This window comes from Amborella trichopoda, chromosome 2, assembly GCF_054954075.1.
Source record: "Amborella trichopoda isolate Santa Cruz 75 chromosome 2, AtrichopodaSantaCruz75HAP2 v2.0, whole genome shotgun sequence".
Lineage (NCBI taxonomy): Eukaryota > Viridiplantae > Streptophyta > Magnoliopsida > Amborellales > Amborellaceae > Amborella > Amborella trichopoda.
The window spans coordinates 30,346,218-30,372,792 of record NC_142337.1 but is presented as its reverse complement, the minus strand read 5'-3'; the positions used below and the strand labels follow the sequence as shown (position 1 = coordinate 30,372,792).

General features: G+C 35.6%; 1 protein-coding gene across 1 annotated transcript; it reads right to left on the bottom strand.

Moving 5' to 3' along the window:
- Nucleotides 1-240: 240 nt before the first annotated feature.
- LOC148783186 (putative pectinesterase 8) lies at nucleotides 241-26,510 on the bottom strand. The gene is made up of 3 exons (XM_088859829.1): nucleotides 26,493-26,510; nucleotides 25,042-25,248; nucleotides 241-504 (listed from the first exon to the last, which is right to left on the bottom strand). The coding sequence occupies exons 1-3, from the start codon at nucleotides 26,508-26,510 to the stop codon at nucleotides 241-243; spliced, it is 489 nt and encodes a 162-aa protein (XP_088715955.1).
- Between the last annotated feature and the right edge of the window lie 65 nt (nucleotides 26,511-26,575).

Here is a 26,575-nt window from a genome sequence, read left to right as displayed (position 1 = left end):
TTATTTCTGTGGTCAATTATTTCAACAGTTGGCGAGAAACATTTCGATTTCAGCTTCATTTGAATGCATGTTTCACTGTTCAGAAACTGATACTAGAGCATTCAATGATTGCTGTAAGAGATATTCGTCTTCATGAAGTCATATAGCAATTAACAAGCATATGAAATGTTAGATGGAAATAGGAAAATATAGAAAATTAGCGCCAGTTCTAGTGTTGATTTCAGATGGAAGAATGGCAACTTACTGGTCTCGAGATGGGTCATTCCAATCATTCCAACCATCTGGAGATATGATTTCAGACATGGAGGTATAAGAAAATATGACAGTGGAGAAAGGGCGCCATGCACGCCCCAACCATGTGCGTCCTCGCCCACCAATGCTGCAGTTCACGAAGGAGAAGCCCGTGCTCTCATCCCCTGTTGATAGAGCTTGTGCCGAGATAGCCCCTGTTATGAGTTTTGCTCCACTTGGCACTAGGTTTGCCACTGAATTCAGTTGGCAGTTCTGAATCACAATAAAGTATTTGAATCAAAGAAACCATAAAATAGCATTTTGAAATTCCCTCTGTATCACTTTCAGCCTCTATGATTAGTAGATGGGAATGAGGAAACATGGGACAAGCCACTATGTGCTTTGGCCACATCATGTTCCCTCTCTTTCACTCCTATAAGAAGAAGTTTAAAATCTGGACCTATTAGCTCACTGCGTCATATTGAGTTTTATCTATTCCTGAACCATTTTAGAACAAAGTAGGAGTAAGGATTCTTATGGTTCATATTTACATCTATCCAATCAAACAAGACCATAACAAAGTAAAGAAAATATCTGGACCGATCTCATCTTTGTTCAAGTAACCTTTCGCATGTCCAATTCAGCATGGTGGTTGATTAGATGTTCCTGACTAATATGATTAACATGAATTGTGCATCTAATTGAAATTGGATGTATTGGGAAGTACCCCATCATCACCAAATTACCCTCACCCCTTTTGATTTTCATACCAAGATCCATTTACCTGATTCTACTGTCACTAGCACATTTGTAGTACATTTAAGGGCCGTAACCCGGCGCTGGTCCTGCCTAAGCAAGGTTAACAAATAAAGCAGTTTTCTAATAAATGAGTGGGGCTTTAGTATATGACACTACATTCCATTCATCAACCTAAGCGGATTGCCCATAAGAAGTGAATTAGTCACTGTATTAAGCGCCAAGGATATTTTGCACTACTAGTTCAGCTATAAAATGCAATTTAGCTGTTGTCCATTTGAAGTTCTTTACTTAGTGCCACTTCATATTTTATGTTAATCTGAAGAAATATCATAAGCATTGCATACCTTGTTTATGTGTTCCAAGTTGCATACATGATTATACAAAACGATGTACATGTGCGTGATTGTGAGATAGTACTATTCAAATAGAATTTATTTACATATATTCTTTCATAATCCATGGAAATGAGAGATTGAAGAAGATGTTTAGTATAGAATTAGTGTTGGGTGGATGAAGTAGATATATAGTTATGGGGTGTTATTTAATGAAAAAGATGGTTAAGAGATATTTATCTAATTTCAAAAGCATATCCACCTAGGTGAGATAATTGGACTCCGGGGAGAGTTCTAGAGAGGGAATTCAAGGGAAGACTCCTTTTGTGAAAAAGGAGTCGTGCTAGTTCTAGAGAGGGAATTCAAGGGAAGATTCCTTTCGTGAAATCGGTAGGGAGAGGGCTCCTACCCTTGGTAAAAATTGAGACTAAAATGAAGTATTGTAAATTGTCAAGGGCTAACCAATTAAGCCTAGGCTCTTTTTCCTAAACCTCTATTTGCTTTTTGTTTCTCTTTCTAAAAAACCCTAGAGTGGGACATGTAGCACTGAAACTCAACACGGTGAATCGGCAAAAACTCTTAGGCCATCTTCATCAAAGGCTACATTGTGGAATAGTAGCTTTAGTTCTAGTAATCATGAGGCTTGCCTGAGGTTACGAGCATCGAACTCTTGATCTTAAAGAACAACTCTTGAAATAAAGGTAGCACACGTATGGAAGCAGAGGAAATCGAGACCAATTGGAATACTGTAATTGGACTCGAAAGATATATATAACTCCTACCAGGTCCATGTTGTTTTGTACATGTTTTCTTTTGTATTTCATTGTGTAATAATTCGCCATCAGAAGTGCAGTATTCATGACAAGGATAGTAGGACTGTTAAATAGGTCATTCAAAGTTTGGGGTACCCAATAAGGCCCCTTGGGCTGTGCGTAGGCCTGGGTCAGGCATTAGAAGTTCGAACCACACCGATCCTTGCTTGGCTTACATGTCAGTAGAGCTGCCAATCGGACCGTCCTGAGTTGAGGCTAGGCCCAGATGAACCCCTGGTCAAACCTTATACCATTAAAAGAAATGGGTGGTAATTCAGTTTTGGACACGGCTTTTATGTGTCCATGTAGAAATGAGTCACCACTTAAAAATCTATTTTGAGATGGAGTTTTGGAACTAATTTTTAAGGACATGTAATATCTAAAATAGATATCATGAATATGAAAAAATAAATAAATTTTGAAAATTAAGGTTAATAATTTTATTACAAAAATTATAAATTAATAAATTACAAAAATTAATAAAGTTACAAAAATTAATAATTTTATTACAAATTTTATTACAAAAATTAATAATTTTATTAAAAAAATTACAAATTAATAAAATTACAAAATTTACAAATTAATAAAATTAATAATTTTATTACAAAAATGATTAATTTTATTACAAAAATCAGAGTCAATTGTTTTTAGATGGACCACCTATTTGCATCCGTCTTTACGATGGATGCTTTATACCTCGATACTGCAAATGTACAAACATACGATGGATGCTTTATAGACTGCAAATCTACAAACATGAAACAATTTTCCTTCAGGCTTTGTCTAATAATATGGAACAAAAAAAATGGTTCAAGAAACACTGAGAACGGCAAAAGTGTTGGTTTAAAGAACATGATTATTACATTCATGATTCAAAAACATGTGTTCATAAATAAAAAGGGTACCTATGTATTTGCGGCTGGAATGGATGGGTATAACTTTCACTTAAAACTGAAGAAAAATATCACTCTGTATTTTAAGTAATTAAATGTTGAATCAATATCAGTACTTCGTTGGTGCTACCGGGGGATTGCACCAAAGAGAATCTCCACGAAGAGAAAAATTTAAGGTAGTTTATAGATTTTTATTTTTTTCTTCCAAAAGCTTATTTTGAGGACAATAAAATATGGGCGTGGTTTTATAACGTCAGAACTTTAAACAATCCAATTACGGCGCACTTCCAAATTTTATCATAACGTGTAATTTTGGTGTAAAATATTCTTAAGATTATCTACAAATCTATTTTTATAAAATTTTAAACTTCAAAAATAGTTAAAATCAAGTAGATCTATAAACATATAAATATCTTGAAAATAGACTGTCTAGATAATGTGTTGACTATTTATGGGACTCAATATCTGTTTTTAAATCATACTCATATATCTTGATGTCGAGATGATCAATTAGAGAGTTTTTCAACATTAAAACAATGTTTTTCAATGGATTTTTAAAGTGTACCTTTAATTCTATATTTTAAAGTTGCAACCTTATAAAAAAAATTTCCATTGTCAAAATAGTTTATAGAAAAAATTTAAAAATAAAATAGTGTAGAGACACGACATTTTGATTGGAGCAATCTTAACTTTCCATTCAAAATAGACGGTTGGATAAGGGGGAGGATAGAACTTCTATTTTTTAAAAGAAGCATAGAAAGCTTGCCTTTTTCTAAATAATGGGTTTCAAATTAAGTTATGCTAGAACTATAGTGCCCATCCGTTGGCGATCTGGGAGATCCAACCTCAAGAAAACCGTTGCTATCCAGCAACCTCCCCTGGGGGGCACATCGTAGAAATTTCCCCACGGATTATGCTATGTCAAAGTAGTATTTTTAAAAAATATATTGATGGTGACCCATTGATATCGATCTGAAGTTGGAATAAAAAAGAAAAAGAGGAAAAACAACAAGAAGAAAAGAAATAATGATATTTATGCCTTAAATTGCTTAATAAGATGCCTGTGGTGGCTAGAGGGTTAGATTGCCGTCTACACAATGGATATTAGAATCCTCCCAACACAATTCTTTTTTGTTAACGCAAGTTTAAAAAATAAAAATAGAAATAAAAATTGCCTATATGGATATATTACGTACTATAAACAATTTAGTTGAGGAATCGGCACAACCAGCAGTTCTTAATCGAAATAAGTGATTTTTTAGTTCCTGTATCTTCCTTGAAAATCGGTTGTTCCATTGATGTTTTAGTGTTTATAACGGCACGCAATAGAGGAATCAGCCTAAGGCTTAAGTGGTTAGCCGTTGACGTCTAGCAACGCTACATTTCAAGTTCAATTCCTACCACTACAGTATGCAATGGTAATAGGTGTTATCAAGGAAAAAAGGAGTTAGAAAAGAATGGAAACATGAAGGAAAAAAGGAGTTCAAGAGAAGAATGAAAACTTTTTGAACAACAAAAAATAAATAAAGGTAAAAAAAGAAAGAGAAAATTGCATATATATTTGTTATAGTTTTCGTTATTACGACTCTTTTTTTTCATGTCAAAACAAAAATAATGAAGGAAAAAAGGAGTTCAAGAAAAGAACGAAAACTTTTGACCAACGAAAAATAAATAAAGCTCAAAAAAGAAAGAGAAAATTGCATATATATTCGTTATAGTTTTCGTTATTATGGCTCTTTTTTTTCATGTTAAAACGAAAATTATTAAGGAAAAAAGGAGTTCAAGAAAAGAATGAAAGCTTTTGAACAACGAAAAATAAATAAAGGTAAAAAAAGAAAGAGAAAAGTACATACACATCCATTATAGTTTCTGTTATTACGGCTCTACCAAATAGTTTCGGTTATTATCACCGTGTCCACTTTCTTTATGTCAAAACGGAAATTTAAAAAAACAAAAGACTTTACCCTTTTTCGATTGTTGAACAACCGAATTCAAAATGTTTTGGGTTGAAAATTGCATATATATCCGTTGTAGTTTTCGTTATTACGGCTCTTTTATTTCATGTCAAAACGGAAATTATGAAGGAAAAAAGGAGTTCAAGAAAAGAATGAAAAATTTTGAACAACAAAAAATAAATAAAGGTGAAAAAAGAAAGGGAAAATTGCATATATATCCATTCTAGTTTCTGTTATTAGGGCTCTGCCGAATAGTTTCGGTTATTATCACCGTATCCATTTTTTTCATGTCAAAACGAAAAATAAAAAAAAAACAGACTTTACGCTTTTTCAGTTTTTAAACAACTGAATTCAAAGTATTTTCGATTGTTCAACAATCGAAAACGGGGCCACTTTTGGTTTTTGAATAACCGAAAATTTAAAATTTTGAGTTCTTCAATAACCGGAATTTTTTTCTCTCTTATGGGTTTGTGTATCCTCTCTCTACCTCTCTCTACCTCTCTTTCTACATTACATGGGTAAAAATGGTTTTTTTTTTAAACTCTCTCTCTGCCCTTCACGCAACGTGTTTTTTTTTTTTTTGGGTAAGTTCATAATCTGTGAGATTTCTCCTAAATTTAGGGGCTCAAACTAGTTGTTCCCTCGTTATTTTATCGGATAACCAGGCCTTCAAAGAGGTAGAGAGAGAATATGCCACAAGATTTCTCCTAATTTTTATTGTCATAATCTCTAAGATTTCTCCTAAATTTTGGGGATCAATATTCCCCTTTGATTTGATGGGATAATTATGACTTCAGGGAGGTAGAGAAAATACGTCACGAGAGAGAGAAAACTTTTTTCGGGTTCTTGAAGAACCCAATTTTAAAATTTTCCGCTCTTCAAAAACCGAAAATTTTAAATTTTATGTTCTTCAATAACCGAAATTGGTGTATTTTTTGTTATTGAACAACTGAAAATACTTTAAATTCGGTTGTTGAACAACCTGAAAAGGGTAAAGCCATTTTTTTTTCTTTTTTAAATTTCCATTTTGACATGAAAAAAACAGACACGGTAGAAATAACAGAAACTATTCGGTAGAGCCGTAATAACGGAAACTATAATATATATGTATGTAATTTTCCCAAAAAGGAATGTCATTGTTTTTTATAATAGAAATGGCCACTTCAGTTATTTGAAAATCTCTCGCTTCTCTGACTTTCCATTATAGTGTATTATTAAGCCCTATTTAATAGGGATGAGAATTGGCTTGACTAGGACCGTAAACTCGAATTTTGGACCCTATTTGGATCTGGGTAAATATCCGAAATTCAAACTCGGATCCAAAAGTGAGATCTGAATTAAAATCCAAATTGTATCCGAGTATCGATGGATCCGATCCGGATCCAGCCTAATTTTTTTAAAATAGAATTTTTTTATTTTTTATATATACTTTTTTTAATAATATATATAATCCAAATTCGAATCCAGATCCGATATATCTTATTCGGATTTGGATCCAGATCTGGATTTGATGTATACTATTCGAATACAAATCCAAATCTGAAGATCTAGGATCAAGTTTGAAGCCAGATCCAACCCAAATTCGATATATACTATTCGGATCTATATTTGGATCTGATCGGATCCGAATTCAGATCTGATCAGATTGTTCTCACCCCTAATATTTAAGAGGTGGACACATTCGTAAAGATACAAGAAATCCTATATGTTGATGGGTTGTAGCATGCAACGTTTAAGGAGGAAAGGTCCAGGGTAAAAGCATGAACAAATGTTTAAGGCACCATGTAAGGAATTATAGACGTGGTGCACCAACACCCTTCCATTTGATTCTATGCGGTCCACCAGCTTGATCATGGATGAATATAGAGAATGGGATAATAGAATGCACTAACTTAAAAAAATCATGTTAAAAACTTATTTGTTTAATTCCAATTTTTAAATATATATTGTTCTTAATCTAATGAACAGTCACCAAAAGAAAAATTTGAAAACTCACTCCAAAAGATGTGTTTTGAGCCCAACTAATATAGGACGTCCATTTTAATAAGATACTTAGATCTAAACCTTAGAAGAATTTGTTTTCTTTCCAAAAATTTTAGATATCTTTAGTATCACTAGATTAACAATCATAAAAAAAAGAAAAAATAATTTTTAGTTTGTAAAGGTCTAGATCTTGAAATTCACCAAATAAATAGTCGAGATTCATTGTTGGAGGGCACTCATTTCTTACTATATCTAAGGTGTAAATTGAATTTTATTTTTTTGATATTGATTATTGGGATGAAAAGGGTGTGTGCAAAATTTGGAGTCATACAAATGTATTAAATATGGTTTTCTAGAATTGTGGTTGCATTATATTACTATACAACCATTGCATGAAATCACTGCCCAAAGAGAATGAGCAGTGATGTCATGCAACGGTTTTATAATAATATAATGCACCATCTTACAAAAACCATGTTAAAAACCCATTTGTTTAACCCCAAGTTTTAAATATACATTGTTTTTAAGCTAATGAACAATCATAAAAAAAAAAATTTAAAAACATACCCCAAAAGATGTTTTCTGAGCCCAACTAATATAGGCCATCAATTTTAATGAGATACTTAGTTCTAGGACTTAGAATACAAACATAGAGATGAATTATTTTCCTAGATTAAAAAAAGACGACTGCATGAAAGATGAAATTTTAAAAGCACCTCCCAAGAAAAGAAAAGAAAAATACTCTACATAATGCTAACCTACAACGCTACAAATTTATGCATAACTACAACGCTTCAAATTCATGTGTTGTTTATTTAAGCACTGGATGCCTTCTTCATGTAAAACCTGCTGAATACAAAAATGGATATGATATCCTCTCTCTACCTCTCTTCTTCAATATGGTCAATATGGTCAATATATATATTATAAAGAGCGAGCATTTAGCATAATGTGCACAACTCACACGGACAAAATAGCTGAGGATTTTTTTATCTGAAATTTGGGTATCCAAGTGTAACAAGATGATTATTTTGAGTTCTTGAACTCCTCAATCTTGCCCTCTAAAAATTAGACGGTTCTTGTTCAATCTTGAAATATTATTTTTTGTTTATTTACTCAAAGGTGAAAGTTTTGTTCACTTGAGGTTGATTGTTAAAGTTTAGCCCAAATTTGGAGTCCAAAAAGTTTCTAAGATTGAGTTTTACCCACGGAGAAAATGCACACTATGCTCCTGTTGGAGAGACTTGTCGTTTCGCTATTTGAATGTTTGCCTTATTGTTTGGTGGGTTTCTACTTACTCAAAATCTGACTTTGTTTTGTAGGCTTTTAATTATCAATAATTTAGAGAACCTTGGCTTGCAACCTTTTGCCTCGTAAAGCATGCTTATTTCCTCTGTGGTTGTCACTCACAACCGGTTTTAATTTTCGGATTGGTGGGGTAGATCACTCATTACTAGATTTGTGTCGAATGGTTGGATCGACAATCAGGATCGAGTTTGAATTAATGGTCAATTTTTTTAAAAAAATAAATAAAATAAAACAAAAGTTAAAATAGGGGTTTATGGGGTACAAATTCCAAGGGATCTAGAAAACATTAAATATGATTAAAAAGGATAAATAAATAAATAATCTATTCTTCACAAATAAATTTATATGCTTTAAAAATAGTTTATAACTAATATTATATGTGGGTAATGTTTGAAATGTGGCATATCAAATCCTTTTTATCTCAAGAATTTATTTTTCAATAATAGTAAAAAAACCATATTGTATAGTATATGTGAAATCCCATGAAGTTGACACGAGGCAATGCCATATACTAAGATCCATATTTGGAGCTTTCATGGGATGTTGTACTGGAGGGAAAACCTGGTGATGCGTTTGGATTCTTTGTAAGAATTGTTTTTCTATATTATAGATGTACAAAATTATTTAATTTCTAAATATCTTTTAGCAAATTTTAGGAATGCTTGGATGACATCCTATCATATGAGTCATTAGTGCACTAATGACAGGTTTAGCTCATTACATAAGATTAGCAGTTTTGTGACAACTTGTTAATCCTAATTGACTGCACTTAAGGAAATTAAGGCAGGAGTTATACATGGATCTCAACTCCCATGGACCAAGAATGTGTGATTTACAAAATATGGTTATCTATAAAAAGCAGTTAAACTCTCAAGTAAAGAAAAACAGAAGGATGGAAAATGAGTAAATGAGATTCACCAAAAGGGACTCTCAAGGTAGCCTGTCACCGAATGACTTTGTCTTTAGGTTTTAGCATGGAACCTTAAATCTCACGTATGATTTAACGATGGATCCGAGTATAGCAAATTTTATTTATTTATTTATTTATTTATTATTATTATTTTTATTGGGGCTAACAATGGTATCAAAGCAAGGTTAACTCTCAAATACAACTTGCTTAATCTTTACTATTATTATTTCATTGACCTCATATAAGAAAGATCTATATGCACATAGCGTTCTTTTTGTGTATGCCAATAATTTTTTTTTAAAAAAGAGTTGAAATGAAATAAATAATAATAATAATCAGGAACATTTGTTTAGGTATTTTTACGACCTTTTATAAATGGTTTCCTTTTACTGGCCATAATGAGTAATTCTATCCCATTTTTCTTTTGTTCAAATTCATGTTTTTTTGTGAAGGGAATTTACATCTTTATAAAATAATGGGTTCCTCTTTTAACTTATCTCAAAATCTCTTCCTTAAGGAAACAGAAGCCTCCTACCCGCATTTTCTCTCGGATCACCTACAAAGACTCACCTCTATGATAACTCGTTAGATAGAGATCACCTATGATAACTCTGTGTGATCACCTACAAAGACACACCTCTATGATAACTCTTTGTGATCACCTACAAAGACGCACCTCTATGATAACTCGTTAGATAGAGAGAGAATAGTAAGAAAGAAGATGAGGAGCGAGTAAGGTGAGTTTTTTTTTGGGACTTTTTTTATTTGTTTTTTTCTTTTATTATAGTAATATGTAATGGATGAGCATTCTATAAGGCCTAGGCTTTATGAAAACAGAATAGAGGCTCACCTCAAATCTTCGTCCGGAAAGTACCTTTGGCAAAAGAAATCTCTATGATGGCTCTAAAATAAATTTTTAAAACCGATAATGAAATTCAAAACTCAAAAAAAGGTACAGATCTTGCGGATCTATGAACACTTACATTTTGGGCAAAATGAACGGTCTAGATAATTTGTTATAATACATATTATTTTTTGAACTTGAAATCCACTTTTTTTTTTTTTATTTTAAATGTGGCGATTGAGGTGGTTATATGGGTGTAATGTGGAATACGTTACACCCCAATAGCCACTCTATCTTACACCCTCTTCTCCCCTATAGCCACCTTATGTATATATATCTATATATATATAAAGGACTGATTCTATTTTTGGATGATAAAAAAAAAAAGAGAAACCCTCAAAAAGACATTGAGAGATAGTGACACAAGAAGAAGCCAAAAAAAAAAAAAAAAAAAACTCTAATTTTTTGTTTGTTTAACAAGAAAGAGATTGAAAATGAAATAGATCAGAGAGGCATAGATGAATCAAAGAGAGAGAGACAGGGCCTTGCTTCTCTTCTTTTTTGTTTTTTCTTTTTTTTTTTTAAAAGGGGAGAGGAAAAAGGATGGAGGTGAGAAGACAGAACTACCTTATCGAACCCCTCCTATACGGGTGACTCCTACGAAGAAATAGGTGAGAAACACTCAATATATCCTATTTTGCCACTCCTCCTACACGGGTGACTACTTTCCTTCTCTTGGAGTGGCTATAGGGGTGTAAGATAGGGTGGCTATTGGGAAAATAGGAGTCATACTTATATCCACCTTTTGTAATTGGGGTGTAATTGTTTTTTTGATTTAATGGAACACATTGCACCCCAATAGCCACATTACACCCCCAATGGTTACATCTGAAAGGATGTAATAGCTATTAGGGTAGATAACCTTCTTTTGATTTAAGGAATACACATTAAGGAATACACATTAAATCTACCACAATAGCCACCCCAATATCTTATGTTCCAACTTATTACAAAATAAAATAAAAGACTCACATTTTTTTTTTTTACAACTAGAATATTCAAGCCAAGATATTGTAAAGGTTTTTTAATGCTTGAATTACAATTATTGATGAGTTATGGGGTGAGGCTTTACTTATTAGGCTGGAACTCTATCTAACTATTTTTCATATATAATAAACAACATCAAAGTTTTAATCTCTTAACCTGTGCAAAATAATAAAAATGCTAAAATGCTAAAATGATCCAACAATAACTTTGTCGAATTATACAATTAAAAGTACATAGAATGATCTCAAAATTAATTGTTGACCAATTTATGGTTTAGTATGATAAGCTATACATGATTACTGAAGAGGGCTTCTTAAAGTTTTACTTTATAAAAATTTATAATATCTCTTAATTAATCATAAATAACTAATAAGGCATATTAATTTTTGTATTTCAAATATTTTGTTATTCATCTACCACTAATAAATAACTAATAAGGCATAAAAATTTATAATATATATTAATTAATCATACATAACTAAAGTGGAAAGGAATATATGCAAGCTGTTAAAGTGTCCCAGATCAAACAATGGGGGGAGTACACTTTGAATGCTTTCAAAAGCTATCGTGCTAAGCGTGGCATGAGGCACAAAAAGACAATACCATATACCCCCAGCATAATGGTATTGCAGAGAGAATGAATCGTACCATTATGGAAAGAGTTAGGAGCATGCTATCTGCCACCAAGTTATCAGCGCCGTATTGGGGTCAAGTAGTCCTCATAGCATGCTACCTAATAAATAGATCTCCACCATTTCCTTTGGATGGTGAAATCCTAAGGAGAGTTTGGACTAGAAAAGATATCTCATATTCACACTTGAAGGTGTTTGGATGCAAGGCATTGATGTATGTGCCCAAGGAACAAAGATCCAAGTTGGATGAGAAAACACTCATATGCATCTTCTTAGAGTACGTAGATGAAGAGTTTAGTTATAGGCTATGGGATCGTGAGAATAAGAAGGTGATCAAGAGTAGGGATGTGGTCTTACAGGAAGACCGTTCCATTGAAGACATGAATAAGTAAAAAAAGCCACGAATCTTCAATGGTTCAAAACCGGTTATAGTTCTTCCTATTGTGGTACATGAAGATGAGGGAGAAGTGGAACAAGAGGATGGGGCTCAAGAGTTTGACATGCAAGTTCCTAGTGATATGTGGTTAGATGCCTCGATCACGCCCTCTTGATTTAGGTGATATGGTGGTACGTTTCTCAGGTCACTGGTTGACCCGGGATGAGAGATTTCTCTCTCGGAACCTTGCTCGAGGGCAAGGGCAGGTATACTAACCAATGAGAGAGGAATTTTATGTGGGTTCGGGACTTGCTCTGGCTGGCTCGTGTAGTCGCCCTCTTAGATCACGAAGAAAGCCCCCCAGCTACTTGAGCTGGTTTGGAATCGCCTCTCTTGACCTGTAACCCTCTTGTTTTTCTACATATCACTTCTATGGTTAATTTGTAAAACAAGTGGGTCGAAAAGGACCCATCTTTGTCTTAGGGCAATGCACATTCATGGGAGATGGCGACGAAGTGCAAGGTTAGATGAAAGATAGAAAGGAGAAGAGAGCTTGACGAAGAGGCGAGGCTAGTATGACAACCGAAAGACACCGACTCGGAGTGGTAGCAAGACGGGTATGGTTCACAAGACCAGCACGACGACAGTACTACTAGAAATCAAGGTTGACGCGTCGGCACTAGGCTAGGCCTACCCTCAATTAAGTGAGAAGAGAAAGAGAAAGAATGAGGCTGTGAAGAGAAGGGGAAATCTTGATGTTAATAGACATCGCAGTGGGCAATGCATGGAGGCGGCGTATCCCTTGTGGATGGCGCTAGCTCCTGACAAGGCTCACGATGATGGTTTCTCTTAGGTCGCACAACAATAGACGTGGGACGCAGGGAAAATGCACCGGCTTCATGGAGGAAGCTCGCGGACCGCGATGGGCGTTGCCATGGCCTCTAACAGGCGGCGATAGGTATCGCCGTCTACTTTAGATGCGCAACAGAGGAAGACTCCTATAGGCCGCAACACACTTCGCCGTCTTGGTTCTTCATCGAGACGTCAAAGCTACGTTTGTGGACAGCAATGGGTAGCGTCGTATACAGACTTCACTTAGAGAAAGAGAAATACGAGAAGGAAGGAAAAAAGACTTGTGCATGGCCCGACCATCACCATGTGCGACCTGTGAGATCAAGGGCAAGGCATGCACGACATTGCCACTGTCGTGCACGACATCCGCGAGGGACTCAGAAGAAGAAGAGGGAGAAGAGAGGGGAGAAGGGAGAGAGAAGAAGAAAAGAGCAAAAAGAGAGAGAAGATTTACTGGTCGAAAGTTTCTCTCACCTCATCCTCTCTCTCAAGCGTAACGCTACAATGGTAAGAAAAAGAAACTTGTATTAAGTGAAAACTCTCTCTTGTGTATGTATGTATCTACATTTTCTCTTTCGTTTTTTACGTACAATGATGGTACATATATATATAAAAGTGCTCCAAACATGGGTGGATGATCAAAAGTAACCCTAATTGCTAGAAATTAAGATTAAATTGAATTAAAAGAAATTAGAAAATAGGGTGCAAAATAATAGATTGCCCCTTCCTAACAAGTTGTGGAATTTCAGAACAGTCCATGTGTTGCCTTAGGACTTGTGTGTTCTTGCATGGCTGATTCGGGTTCGTTCTGATGCCCAATTGATCATAAGATGATTGTTTTCTTGTAGGGCTCGGTATGGCAACCGACTTGATACCAACTTCGAGCCATGGATCGTGTATTTGGTGCACAATCATGTGACTTGAATTTTGAGTAGATCTTGAAACTACGAATTGATAGTGTGTTCATTCCTTGATGTTTTTCTATGTTTTCTTCTCTGAATCATACTAAGCATGCAGCTACGATCACGGGGCACCAAAAACGGCTCGATTTCATGGACGAACGAAGATTTTGCAAGTTTGAAATTTTGGCTGGAATCAAGGATTCCGACGGCGGAATTTGCAGTTTGTTCGTCGGCTTCGCGTGAAGAATCCAATGGTTTATCATGTACGGGTTTCGGGTCAGAGATGGCCCGAGACCTTACGCCAGTAATAAAATTAGTCTTGCATCGATCGGGCTAGCGAGCGACGTAATTTGGCCGCTCGAGCAAGGCACGACGCTGCTGAATTTCTTGCACTTTCTTCGCGGATTAGCAACTTCTCTCTAGCTTTTCTTTGCGTTTAGGTATTGTCACAGGACGTGCCACATATGAGTCGCTCGTCTTGACTAGACGAACATGCTCACCAAATTTGAACGTGATCTGATGTGGGACGGCTGAGATATGAGCATCAAAAGTCACTAGTCGCGACTGTCCCTTTAATGGTGTAGTGTTGTAGGGTTGCCACACGAGAATAGCGTGCGGCTCCTCCTGTTTCACTCTTTTGCCTATAACTTCTTCTTTGAGTGTCTGTTTGGGCTGAAACTTGACCCCTGAGGGTTTTCAATCATGCCGGATCCAATGGTGGTGGTCCCCACAGTAGTTTGGGATGCTGAAAATGTAGATCTAGTTATAGGGGTCCATTTCAGGGTGCTAGAAGCCGATTTGGCAATACTATTTCTCACTCTACACTGCTTTAGACATGTCAGAATTTGATGAAACTTGACACGAAATTTTTGAGAGACCTCATGAAGAGCTGGCCAGTTCTGGGGCTATTCTGAGACTATCGAAATTTCCACTACTGGCTAGGCCTTATTGAGCGGGGGCCTCATGTTGATGAAAATTAGCTTCCAAGAATACGTAATAAGGGAAGCAACATGTTCAAGAAGTGCCACCTACATTTGAATTGAGAAGGTCCTCTAGGGAACATAAACCCTCTCCCAGATACCTTGCATCATAGTATACCATATACACTGAAGAGGGTGAACTAAAAAGCTACCAAGAAGCTCACACAGAGGAATAACAAGAGGAGTGGGTTAAAGCTATATAAGAAGAGATGAAATCCTTGCATGAGAACCACACCTATCACTTCATAAAGTTGCCTAAAGGCAAGAAGGCAGAATAAGTGGATCATCAAGATAAATACTGAAAAGAAAAGCTCACATTCAAGGTACAAGGCAAGGTTGGTCGTGAAAGGTTTCGGGCAAAAAAAGGGTATCAATTTTGATGAAATGTTTTCACGCATGGTGAAAGTGTCATCAGTCCATGTGATGTTAGGTCTGGCTACAAGTTTGAATCTAGAGATAGAGCAGCTAGATGTCAAGATTGGCTTTCTCGATGATGATTTGGAAGAAGAGATATATCTGGCGTAGCCAGAAGGATTCAAGTTAACATCACACATAGTGTGCAAGCTAGAAAAGATCCTATATGGCTGAAACAGCAAGGCATACAAGAAGTTTGATTCTTTCATAAGGAGCGATGGGTATAAAAGGATAGTCTCATACCATTATGTATTCGTTAAGAAGTTCTCCGACGATAACGTCATAAATTTTTTACTATATGTTGATGACATGATAATTGTTGATGAGAAGATTAGCACGATTGTCAAGTTGAAAGAAGAGTTCAGCAATGAATTTTCCATGGACTTAGGACCAGCTCAACAGATCATTTGGAAAGTTATGGTTGTCATAAGAAATGTACATTCAGAAAATGCTCGAAAATTTCAGCATAAACAAGGCAAAACATGTCGGCTCCCCACTTGGAAGTCATTTCAAATGCCAAGTAGTGCCCTTCAAATGAGAATGAGAAGGAAGAAATATAAAAATTTCCCTATGATGGTGTGCACGAGGCCAAACATCGCACATGCAATTTGTGTAATAGGCAGATTTATCTCTAATCCTAATAAAGTACATTAAGCAGCAGTCAAGTGGATATTCAGATGCCTGAAAGGAATTTCCAAAGTATATTTGTGCTTTGGGAAAGGTAAAAGTGTATTACAATGGTACATAGATGCAGACATTGCTAGAGATGTCATTTCAAATGTCGGCTCCCCACTTGGAAGGCAAAACATGTAGGCTCCCCACTTGGAAGTCATTTCAAATGCCAAGCAGTGCCCTTCAAATGAGAATGAGAAGGAAGAAATATAAAAATTTCCCTATGATGGTGTGCATGAGGCCAAACATCGCACATGCAATTTGTGTAATAGGCAGATTTATCTCTAATCCTAATAAAGTACATTAAGCAGCAGTCAAGTGGATATTCAAATGCTTGAAAGGAATTTCCAAAGTATATTTGTGCTTTGGGAGAGGTAAAAGTGTATTACAATGGTACATAGATGCAGACATTGCTAGAGATGTCATTTCAAATGCTGGCTCCCCACTTGGAAGGCAAAACATGTCGGCTCCCCACTTGGAAGTCATTTCAAATGCCAAGCAGTGCCCTTCAAATGAGAATGAGAAGGAAGAAATATAAAAATTTCCCTATGATGGTGTGCACGAGGCCAAACATCGCACATGCAATTTGTGTAATAGGCAGATTTATCTCTAATCCTAATAAAGTACATTAAGCAGCAGTCAAGTGGATATTCAGATGCCTGAAAGGAATTTCCAAAGTATATTTGTGCTTTGGGAGAGGTAAAAGTGTATTACAATGGTACATAGATGCAGACATTGCTAGAGATGTAGACCCCAGGAAATAAATCTCAAGATACCTGTTAACTTTTGCAGGGAGATATTTTTCACGACAGTTCAAACTGCAAAAGTGTGTGGCTCTATCGACCATGGAGGCCGAGTACATTGTAGTTATAGAAGCTTGCAAGGTGATGATATAGATGAAAAGATTCCTCCGAGAGCTAGACTTTAAACATGACAGGTATATTGCCTATTGTGACAGTCAAAAGTGTTATCACTTGAGCAAGAACGCGAACTTCCATTCCAGGACAAAGCATATTGATGTGCATTACCATTGGATTCAAGATGTTCTAAAGAAGAAGTTAGTTCATCTAGATAAGATCCATACCTATACAAATACATCAGATAAGATGACCAAGGCCCTTAGCCAAAGATAAGAAAGAGCTATGCAAAAGCATAACTGACATGAGTGCAATTTGAGCACCTTATTGATTTGCAAAGCAAAACCTCCCCCATGGAACAGAAGGGGGAGATTGTTGGGTGCTCCATCCCATTTTGGGACGGGTGTCAAAGGAATTGTCTTTGCTAGAGGGGCAGTTTTGAATAGAGAAAAAGATGACTTGTTGACCAAGTCATTATCTCATAGAATTGGGAAGTCTCACGAGATTGTTATGGGTAGATATTTTCTCTTATCTCTTAGTTAAAAAGAGATAGAGATGAGGCACCTTATATATTGTTATGGGATACTCCTTCCATAATGGTCATTATACCATTGACCCATAAAAGTAAAAATGTGGGGTTTCATGTCTTCTCTCTTCAGTTTGTATGTTCCTTTTATTGGTGTATTAGAAAAATATTGGGAGCCTTTTATGGGAGAGAACAAGAAGAAGAAGGAAGAGAGAGAGAGAGAGAGAGAGAGAGAGAGAGAGAGAGTTACCCTGCATTTAGAAAAAAGAAGAAGAGAGAGATAAACTGTTCGAGAGAGAAAGAGTGAACCTTTTATTTTAGAGAGAGAGAGCCTCTAAAAAATAAAAGAAAACCTCTGAGAGAGAGAACCTAGAGAAAGAAAGCCTCTAGAAGAAATCAGAGATCCTAAGAAAGCTTGTTTCTTGGAAGAACATTGTAACTATTATTTTAATAGTAGATCTGTCTCTTTCTCCTCCGGATGTAGCCTGAAAAAGTGAACTGCATAAATCTCGGTGCTAGTAAGTTTTATTTCTCATTTGTTTTATTTCATATTTTCCTACTCATACACACACACATCAGTTTTGGAATATTTTTTATTAGAAATATTTTGTAATTCATCTACCACTATTTGCATATCATGTGCAATACATATAATTCAGACTCAAATCAATTCAAGAGTAGATAATGACACTCATTTTTTCACTGTCTGAAAACTGTGCAGCCAAATGTGCTCGTTATTAAAAATAATGTTTTTCTTCATAATTGATTTTACTATATTGATTTATATTAATAGCTAGTATAAAGATCATCAAGCTATTAAATAATAAAGTAATAATAGTTACGAAGGGGCCAGACTAAGCTAATAGTCCATTCAGTTGAATTGCCGATTAGTATATTGCTCTGTCTGGTCCAAAATAAATACTATTTTTAAGTTGGATACACATAATCGCCTATGATACCCACAATCCTGTGTGAGCTAGGCATGAGCATAATAGCCCACCACTCATGGTGGTTGTTATAACCACCTCCCCGCTCCCTCAATTCACTCCCTGATGACTCTTTGATGGGAGGGGTTACACCTAGACAGCTCACTATCTAGGGTCATGACTAGTAATGTACTAGCATGCTTTAGTTACAAAGGTTCCTTGGGTCGACTCGCCCACTCACGCATGCACTACCATTCTCATATGGCTCATGGCTGTCACATAAGCCCATGTTTGGTTAGTTACATATTTTGAACCCTTAGTAACTGTTATGGCCCACACTTGCCTAGCCAGGGGTATGGCTCACCTGTTGTACGTGGTTAGCCCATATCCCTTCAAGTTGATCCATTTCGTCATGCCATAACCATCGTCCCACATCATCCTGCACAACGTCTTGCACCTAGGGTCTTTCATTGTCAATTCACATGTGTGCACACCATGCACCTAATACCGCACACCTTGACCTGTTGCACAATCAAAGAAGAGAGGTAGTCTCCACTCTCTACATAAAGAACTGGAACTGCATGAGATAGTGAATCTTGCCACAATAGCATATATGCTAGATGATGCATTAGGAGGGTTCCTCGGTCCATGCACATGACTCACCCACACACCGCATACATCACTCGGTTTGCACGCATAAGGCTTAGGGGGAAACAAGGTCTGCTAAGGTCCCCACACCTAATCTTCAATGTCCTCATCGAAAGTAAACCATAACCTCAACTAACGTCCATGGTTTCCCGGACCAAGACTTCTGTTTAGCTTATTTCACACTTGGTCAGTTTGACTGCTGCTACGATGTCCTTTGCTCATCCACACATGGTTAGGTCCTTTGCCCATCCATACATGATTTGATCCTTGCGCTGCTACTATGCCTAGGTCTATTGCTGCTACTACGCTCACTTGTAGCCTCAAGAGGATAGCCTTCTACCAACCTAACCAGCGGTCGACCAATTCCTATGATACTTGTACCAGTTGCCAAATCTCCTTTTCTTTTTCCTGCAAGGACTAGGTTGATGGTTTGCCCTATCACACCTCCCACTAGCCACATTGAGTCAATGGACTCTACCCACTGACCCACATTAACCACACATGGTTTCTTCATGACTATCCCACCTAATTTAGCACTTTGACTCCTCAGAGTTAGTAGTTTCTACTCCCTGACTAGACTACTCCCAAGCCTATGCCCCAATCTCTACCAATTGTGCCGCATTCAACAAGCGTATTGAGTAGTCCTGTATTGAAGCCTCCTCATCCACTTCCACCAGAAAGAGAATATAGAGGGCTTGCTTTTTGGAGCACATTGTTGCACGTCCATACATTAAACAGCCTGAGAAGGACTTCTGAGGTGGCTCTCTCTTTTATTGTTCCCTTCTCAGATCTGCATCATCTCACCATCCACCCTCGATGGTCCATCCTCATGGTTTGGCTCCACAACCCCATGAAGATCGAAATGTGTTGGTTCCAGCTACTGCCATAGCATTCCTCTTGAGCTTGTTCTGGGCTCAATCTTGCAGCCCAGACACGAAGTGAATAATCGGTCCCTATCGATCATGGTTTGTATATCCAGCGTCAGAGATGCAAACTTCTTCATATGGTCTCCCATCGAGCTTGTCTGGCAATACTGTCTTAAAATGCTTCTAAAGCCACCCAAACTACATTGTGTAGTGAATAGATCCCTTAGTTCTTGTTTCAAGGCCTCCCATGTCCTCACCTTGAGCCTGGCATCTTCCACCAAAGATTCGCATATCCAACTAGATACATAAAGATAATTTTAATACGACCCTCCTAGCGGGTATAAGCATTCTCAAAGTACTCCTCCACATCTCATAAGAAGTTCTCGAACATTTTGGAGTCTCTTTGGCACTTGAACACCTGCGGCTTTCGAACCCTCCCCCAGTTCGAGTTTCTAGTATGTCATTACTGTTACACAAGGCGATCTTAACAAGAGTAATGTTCTCCTACAGGTTCATATGGTTAGCCTCAAAGGACTCCTTGAAGGTCTTGAGGTCATCCATTTGCCCTCCCATATGAGCATCACAGATTCCAGAACGGTTGTTCACTTTAATCGCTAAAGCTTGGATCTAGGCCTCAAAGACAGTAAAGTTCCACCCCAACCAACTGTCCTGGACCACAAGGGTGGTGGGTTGCTGCAAATACTTCTCGAGTTGGTACACACAATTTTGCACATCAGCTATACGACCAGCTATGGTCACAGTCGCTAACCAACCTTTGGGCTCTAATACCAACTGTCAAAGGGAATTCTCACTACACACCTCTTGCAGCGCCAATCTTCAGTTCTCGCATAACCAAGGCTAGGCCAACCTTCCACATGCCCCCACAAGAGAAAGAAATAGAGCACAACCATGCATAAGGGTCACATATACAAGCAATAGTCAAGGGCCGTAGTCCATTGGTATTCTACATACACTTGCAATGTGTGCAGCCACAGACTCCCCTAACCAGAAGCTGAGGAGGGGGTTCTTATAACTCTAGGCTACAAATTTGAATTTCAATAATTATGCACACGTAGGTCATACCACCACCATGACCTGTATTGAGGCCATTTGGTCACCATACACTCTAAGTTAGTTACATACAACCGCCCATGATCCCTACAATCTCGTACTTACTAGGAACGTGCATAACAGTCCACCACTAATGGTGTTTGGTACAACCACCTTCTCACTCCCTCAATTCTCTCACCATCGCTTCTTGATGGGAGGGTTGGTTACCCCTAGTTAGCCCACTATTTAGGGTCATGACTAACCATGCACCATCATAGTTCAATTATAAAGTGTCATTAAGTTCACTTACCCACTCATACATGCACGACCACTATCATATGGCTCATGACCATTACATATGCCCATGTCAAGGCAGTTATATATTTGAACCCACAGTAGAAATCACAATCCCAACCTAGCGAGGTGCATGGCTCACCTCATACACATATTTTGTGCCCATGTCCCATTAAATTGAGCCATCTAGTCACGCCATAGACGTCATCCCACATCATCTTGTCCAAGGTCTTATACCAAGGGTCTTTAATTGTCAGTCAACCTATGTGCACACCATTTACCCAATGCCTCATAGCTTAGCCTATTTCACCATCAAGGAAGAGTGGTACTCACCCATCTCATATATAGTTGTCACATAAACAGCTGGTTCTATATGAGTGTATCTAATCACACCAAAAGTAATATATATGTTGGATGCTGCTTTTGGGAAACCCGCAGAGCACCCACGTATCACATGCACCACTCGGATTGCATAATGAGGCTCAGGGTAAAAGGGGTCTAACAGTGTGCTTACAAGTTATTCTCACATGACTATTTCTGAATGCTCACATATTTCTATATATTTCTATGCACAAATATTATTGCTAAGGAAATTTTAGATGTCACTCTCTTTCCAGTTGTCTAATCTAAATGAATAACAACGATTACTCTAACCATATATCATAAGTTAACCATTAAGCATATGATATTAATCAAATGACTTGGAGTATTTTATTTTTATTTTTTATTTTACAATCATCTTGATATAAACTTTAGAGTGTGTGCACTTCTCATGGCGTCAAGCACCATATAAAAATAAGAAAATGATATTTTGGATGAAAATTTGACCAAAATGTCACAACATCATGCAGCGGTATTTTGATCATATTATTCTATCAAAACATTGTTTTTCTTCATGCAAGATATGGGTGACGGGAACTTTCCCATAATTCATGTCAAGATGATAATAAGGTAATCCTATACATATTATTATAACTAAAGTTGTCCATTCAGATCTAATGGTTGGGAAAACTAATCACATATGCTTTAAATATGGGTGAAACCACATGTAAAGGTCTATATATTTTCAATAGACCACCAATATCACATCGTCACGTTATTTTTATTGATGATTTGGATATTTTATTTTGGAGACATATATAGTGAGTTAGTTGACTCATGCACTTGCCTAAGTTTTCAAGAGATTTAGGACATAGAGATGCCATCTTGTGACATAGAGATGCCATATATATTATATTTCTAACCCCTTAGATCATCTCTACCAAAAATCCAAACAAAAGTTTAAAAGACATCCTTTTATCTATTTCTTTCTTAACCTCCTTCTTTATTTTCGTATGTTTCACCCCAAACCTCTTTTTATTTTTAATATTAAAAACAGATCTTTTGAAAAATATCATTTTTTTAATATAAAACAAAGCAGAGAGAGATTTGGTGATGAGCATGGAAAGAGAGAGAGATAGAGAGAGAGAGAGGGAAGGGGTTCAGAAATAGAAAAATGATGCCATTTGGACTTTTTTTTTAGCTAGGGTAAACTTGGTCTAGGGGGTTAAAAGATATAATTCATAGGATCTCTATGCGGCAAAATATGCTTTGAAATCTTGGGTCTGTTGAGAAATGAAACCTAAAAAGAGGGTGTACAAAGATATTTTCTTATGATATAATGTAACTGTTTTATAACTTATAATTAAACACACCTTAGAAAATCATGATGAGCACTTATTTGATCTTAATTTTTAATCACATACTTAATTCACGATGATGAACAATCTAAAAAAACTAAAATTTGAAAACATGCAATAAAAATGGCTTTTTTTTTAAAGTTAATGCACATAGGCCATCTATTTGACAGGGAAAAGTTGTTTCATGCACATTGGACTACATTTCTACATACAGTCCAGAGGTATAAAGCATCCATATTAAAGATGGATGTAAATACGTGGTCCTTCTAAAAATAATTTTAACTAACGGTCCAAATGTTTTCTTAATATAACTATTATTTCTAGTTATCAAAATTTATTTATTTTTTCATATTTATGATCTCCATGTTAAAGATTATATATTCTCTAAAAATTAGGATCAAATTATATTTGAAAGTAAATTTATCACCAAGCCCGCATTTCTACATATGCCGGCTTGGCCACAAATAAACTGTGTCCTTTGACCGGAGGGTTATATCTAGACCTTAGATGGATTTGTTTTTTGAATTCCAATTTTTTAGGTAGCCTCATAGGCAATGGATGAACAATTCTTTTAAAAAACAAAATAATTTTGAGTTCTTAGAAGCCTAGATCTCAAGGTCCATGAAATGGATGGTCTGGATTCATTATTGGTGTACGACTCATTTTTACCTTTTGTAGGGGCAAGTTTCAATTTTTTTTTTCTTTTTTGGCATTGATTGTTCGTATGAAATAAATAAAAGTACAAAATATGGGATCATACAAATGCCTTGATGATGATTTTGTAAAGGAACGATTTCATTATTAGTTGGATTCATGGTTGGTGAGCTACTCATTTTCACCTTTGTAGGGGTAAGTTCCAATTTTTTTTTTTTTTTGAAATTGATTGCTGGGATAAAAAAAAATACAAGTGTAAAATTTGGAATCATACAAATACCTCTATGATGATTTTCCAAAGGAATGATTTCATTACTATAATACAATAGTGACACAAACGCACATGTGTATCATACTAATGGTGAACATAAACTTTCATACCCTAAATTTTTTATAACAACTGCCTTTATTATAATTACAACAATGACTTCTTTGAAAAATGATGAAGGAATATTTGTAATAAAAAAGTTAAAGACACTTTTTTAAATTTGAAAATGAGATTTGGAAAGGATTATAAAAAAGATCAAATTGCCCTTTCTAAAATAAATGACATATTTGTGGTCAACAAATACATATACATACACATATTTATTATTCTTGAATGTACTATGCTAAAGGTGAATTTAGAATTTAGTATTTCAAGAATTTCTACCATAAAATGCCCTTACATGTTCAAAAATGATTTTTAATCAAACATTTATTTTGGAAAGCATATTTTGAACTTTTTAGAATATTTCAATAACTCAATTTTCAAAGTAAAAAAGATTTATTTGACTTTTTGAATGATGATTGAACTTTAAAAACAATTAAAAATTATGAATATGTTATTTTTAGAATTTTCAAGTCATTGCTCTTGTAACTTTTATATTTCAAAGAGTGTACTCCATAGCTATAATTTGAGTAATGACATTTTTGTCATTAAAAAGGGTATTGTTTAGCTTTTCACTAAAAAGTTATAAGTGTTCTTTAAATTTTGACTAAAAGATAAAGGTATTTCTATTAATAAAATACCTAGATTTTTACTTTATAGTTACTCATCTTTTAAAGAAAATATTGACGTTATTCTTTTCAGTTAGGAAAATATCTTCATTCACTTTATACCCATAAAATAAATATAGGGATTGCTAATGTAGTTTTGACGGTTCACACCCCTTTCTAAATGTAACCTATAGGATTTAATAGGATGTAAACCATAGAGATCCTCAAGTATATAGTTCTTCAACAGTTAATACCCAATGAAATCCTATAGGTTTCAATGAGCAAGAACACTATAAAAATAAAGGCGCAGTTTGTATAGTGCCATGACTCTAAACAATCAAAGTAAAGCGCACCTTTAAATACTGTCGATAAATGTGGTAGTGATATCCTTAAAACATACTTTCATCTTTAATTTTAAAATTTAAAGCTTAAAAAACAGTGTAGATGAATCTGACAATTCATCCCATTCTCTAAATTTAACTTGTAACATTTCCTAGGATAATCATTAAAAAAGTTATATATATATATATATATATATATATAACGCCCCAATCATTTTAGTGATCTAATTAGCTAAGTCGGCGACGAGGGTTTGATATGAAAGCAATAATGCAATGTAAGTAATATAATAATAACAAATAAAGTCATGAAGCTTTCTTACCTCATAGAGAGATCCTCCATTGCCAAAGATAAAATCTGTGGAACCTTGGATGAAGCAATCTTTGAAATAATGCCTACCGCGGTCGTCGTGAAGGGTGTCTCGACCACTGAAGAAACCACAACCCCAAAAAGCAGCTTGGTCACCTGCTATTCTTAAAGCCACAGCTTGCCCACCAACATCCCTAGGGTTTGCAATAGGAGCCACATTCTAGTTTATGCCGAAAAAGAAAAAAATATTGATTTTTATTGCACACTAAACAAAGAAGATGTAGTATAAATTATGTGACATTTTTGTTTTTGGGTAAGCCAGTAGGGGACAAAGGCCCTTACCCATTTTTCATTAATGAAAAATTAAAGAAGTAACAGTTCATTATTTTACAGCCTTATAATAAGGCAGTTGTGCTAGATCAAAAAGCAAAAACAGTAAATAAAGTTTGGTGGTCGATAATGCTAAATAGTAGCTCTAGAACTAAAGATATTGGGTTTGTTTTTTTATAAGCTTACAATTTAATCAACCCATCAGAAGTTCAAAAAGATGAAATCATGTACATTTCAAAAAACAACCTGAGTAGTGAGTCAAAAGGCATATATATAGGATAATCCGATATGTATGTATGCTAGTATAATCCGATATGTATATATGATAATTTGATAATCCATGTGATCTAGATTTCATTACTCTACTAGTAGACTTGGAGCTGTATTCTCTTAAATATTTGTACAACTTAAACTGACTTAATTAGTATTACAAACCAACTTAATTAGTTTTTATTCACCCAAAAAATAAAAGACTTAAATAGTTTTGGGGAGTTTGAGTATAGGCAACGAAGATTTGTGCATTTAGTGTGTTTTATTAGGCTAAATCAGAGTTACTAGTCTCTTTATCAATTGAGGTTTGGATCTTTTTAAAGTGCTTAAATTCCCAAATTTCGCACCAAAACCCATTGTCAGTGATTAAAATGTCGGTTTTTTTTACTATAATTAAACAAAGGAGCCCATGTTTTAGCTGGATTGTGCTTAACCACTATAATTCTATTTCAAAAGCTTTTAACATGTATTAGTACTTCCACCACTCCCATGTGCTCACTGGTTAATAAGTAATCAACAATGAGATTGAGTTATATCAGTACTCCATTTTCAAATTAGGTGAGCCATATGGATTTTGAATATCAAAGACAACTTTGCAATGATGAATGTTTTACCGCAATTATCTGAAGAACAATTATTTATCACTAATTAATCATTTTCCTAGGAACTTATTTGTTTGTGATGAAAATCAAGTCCCAACGTAGTGAAAATTAGTTTGGCCCAGTATTCCTTAGGAAGTTTATACAGAATGAAACTCTTATAAATATTTAATAATTATTTCACCAGGTTCAATCATATCTTCGATCTATACTCCTTCATACTAGATTACATCACAGAGATACTCTATAACAGCATATTAAATACCTCAAAGAGCCTCTTCATTCAATTAAAATACAATCAAATTTCTATTTTTTTTTTAACTTGTACGCAAAAGATCTTGTTCGGTG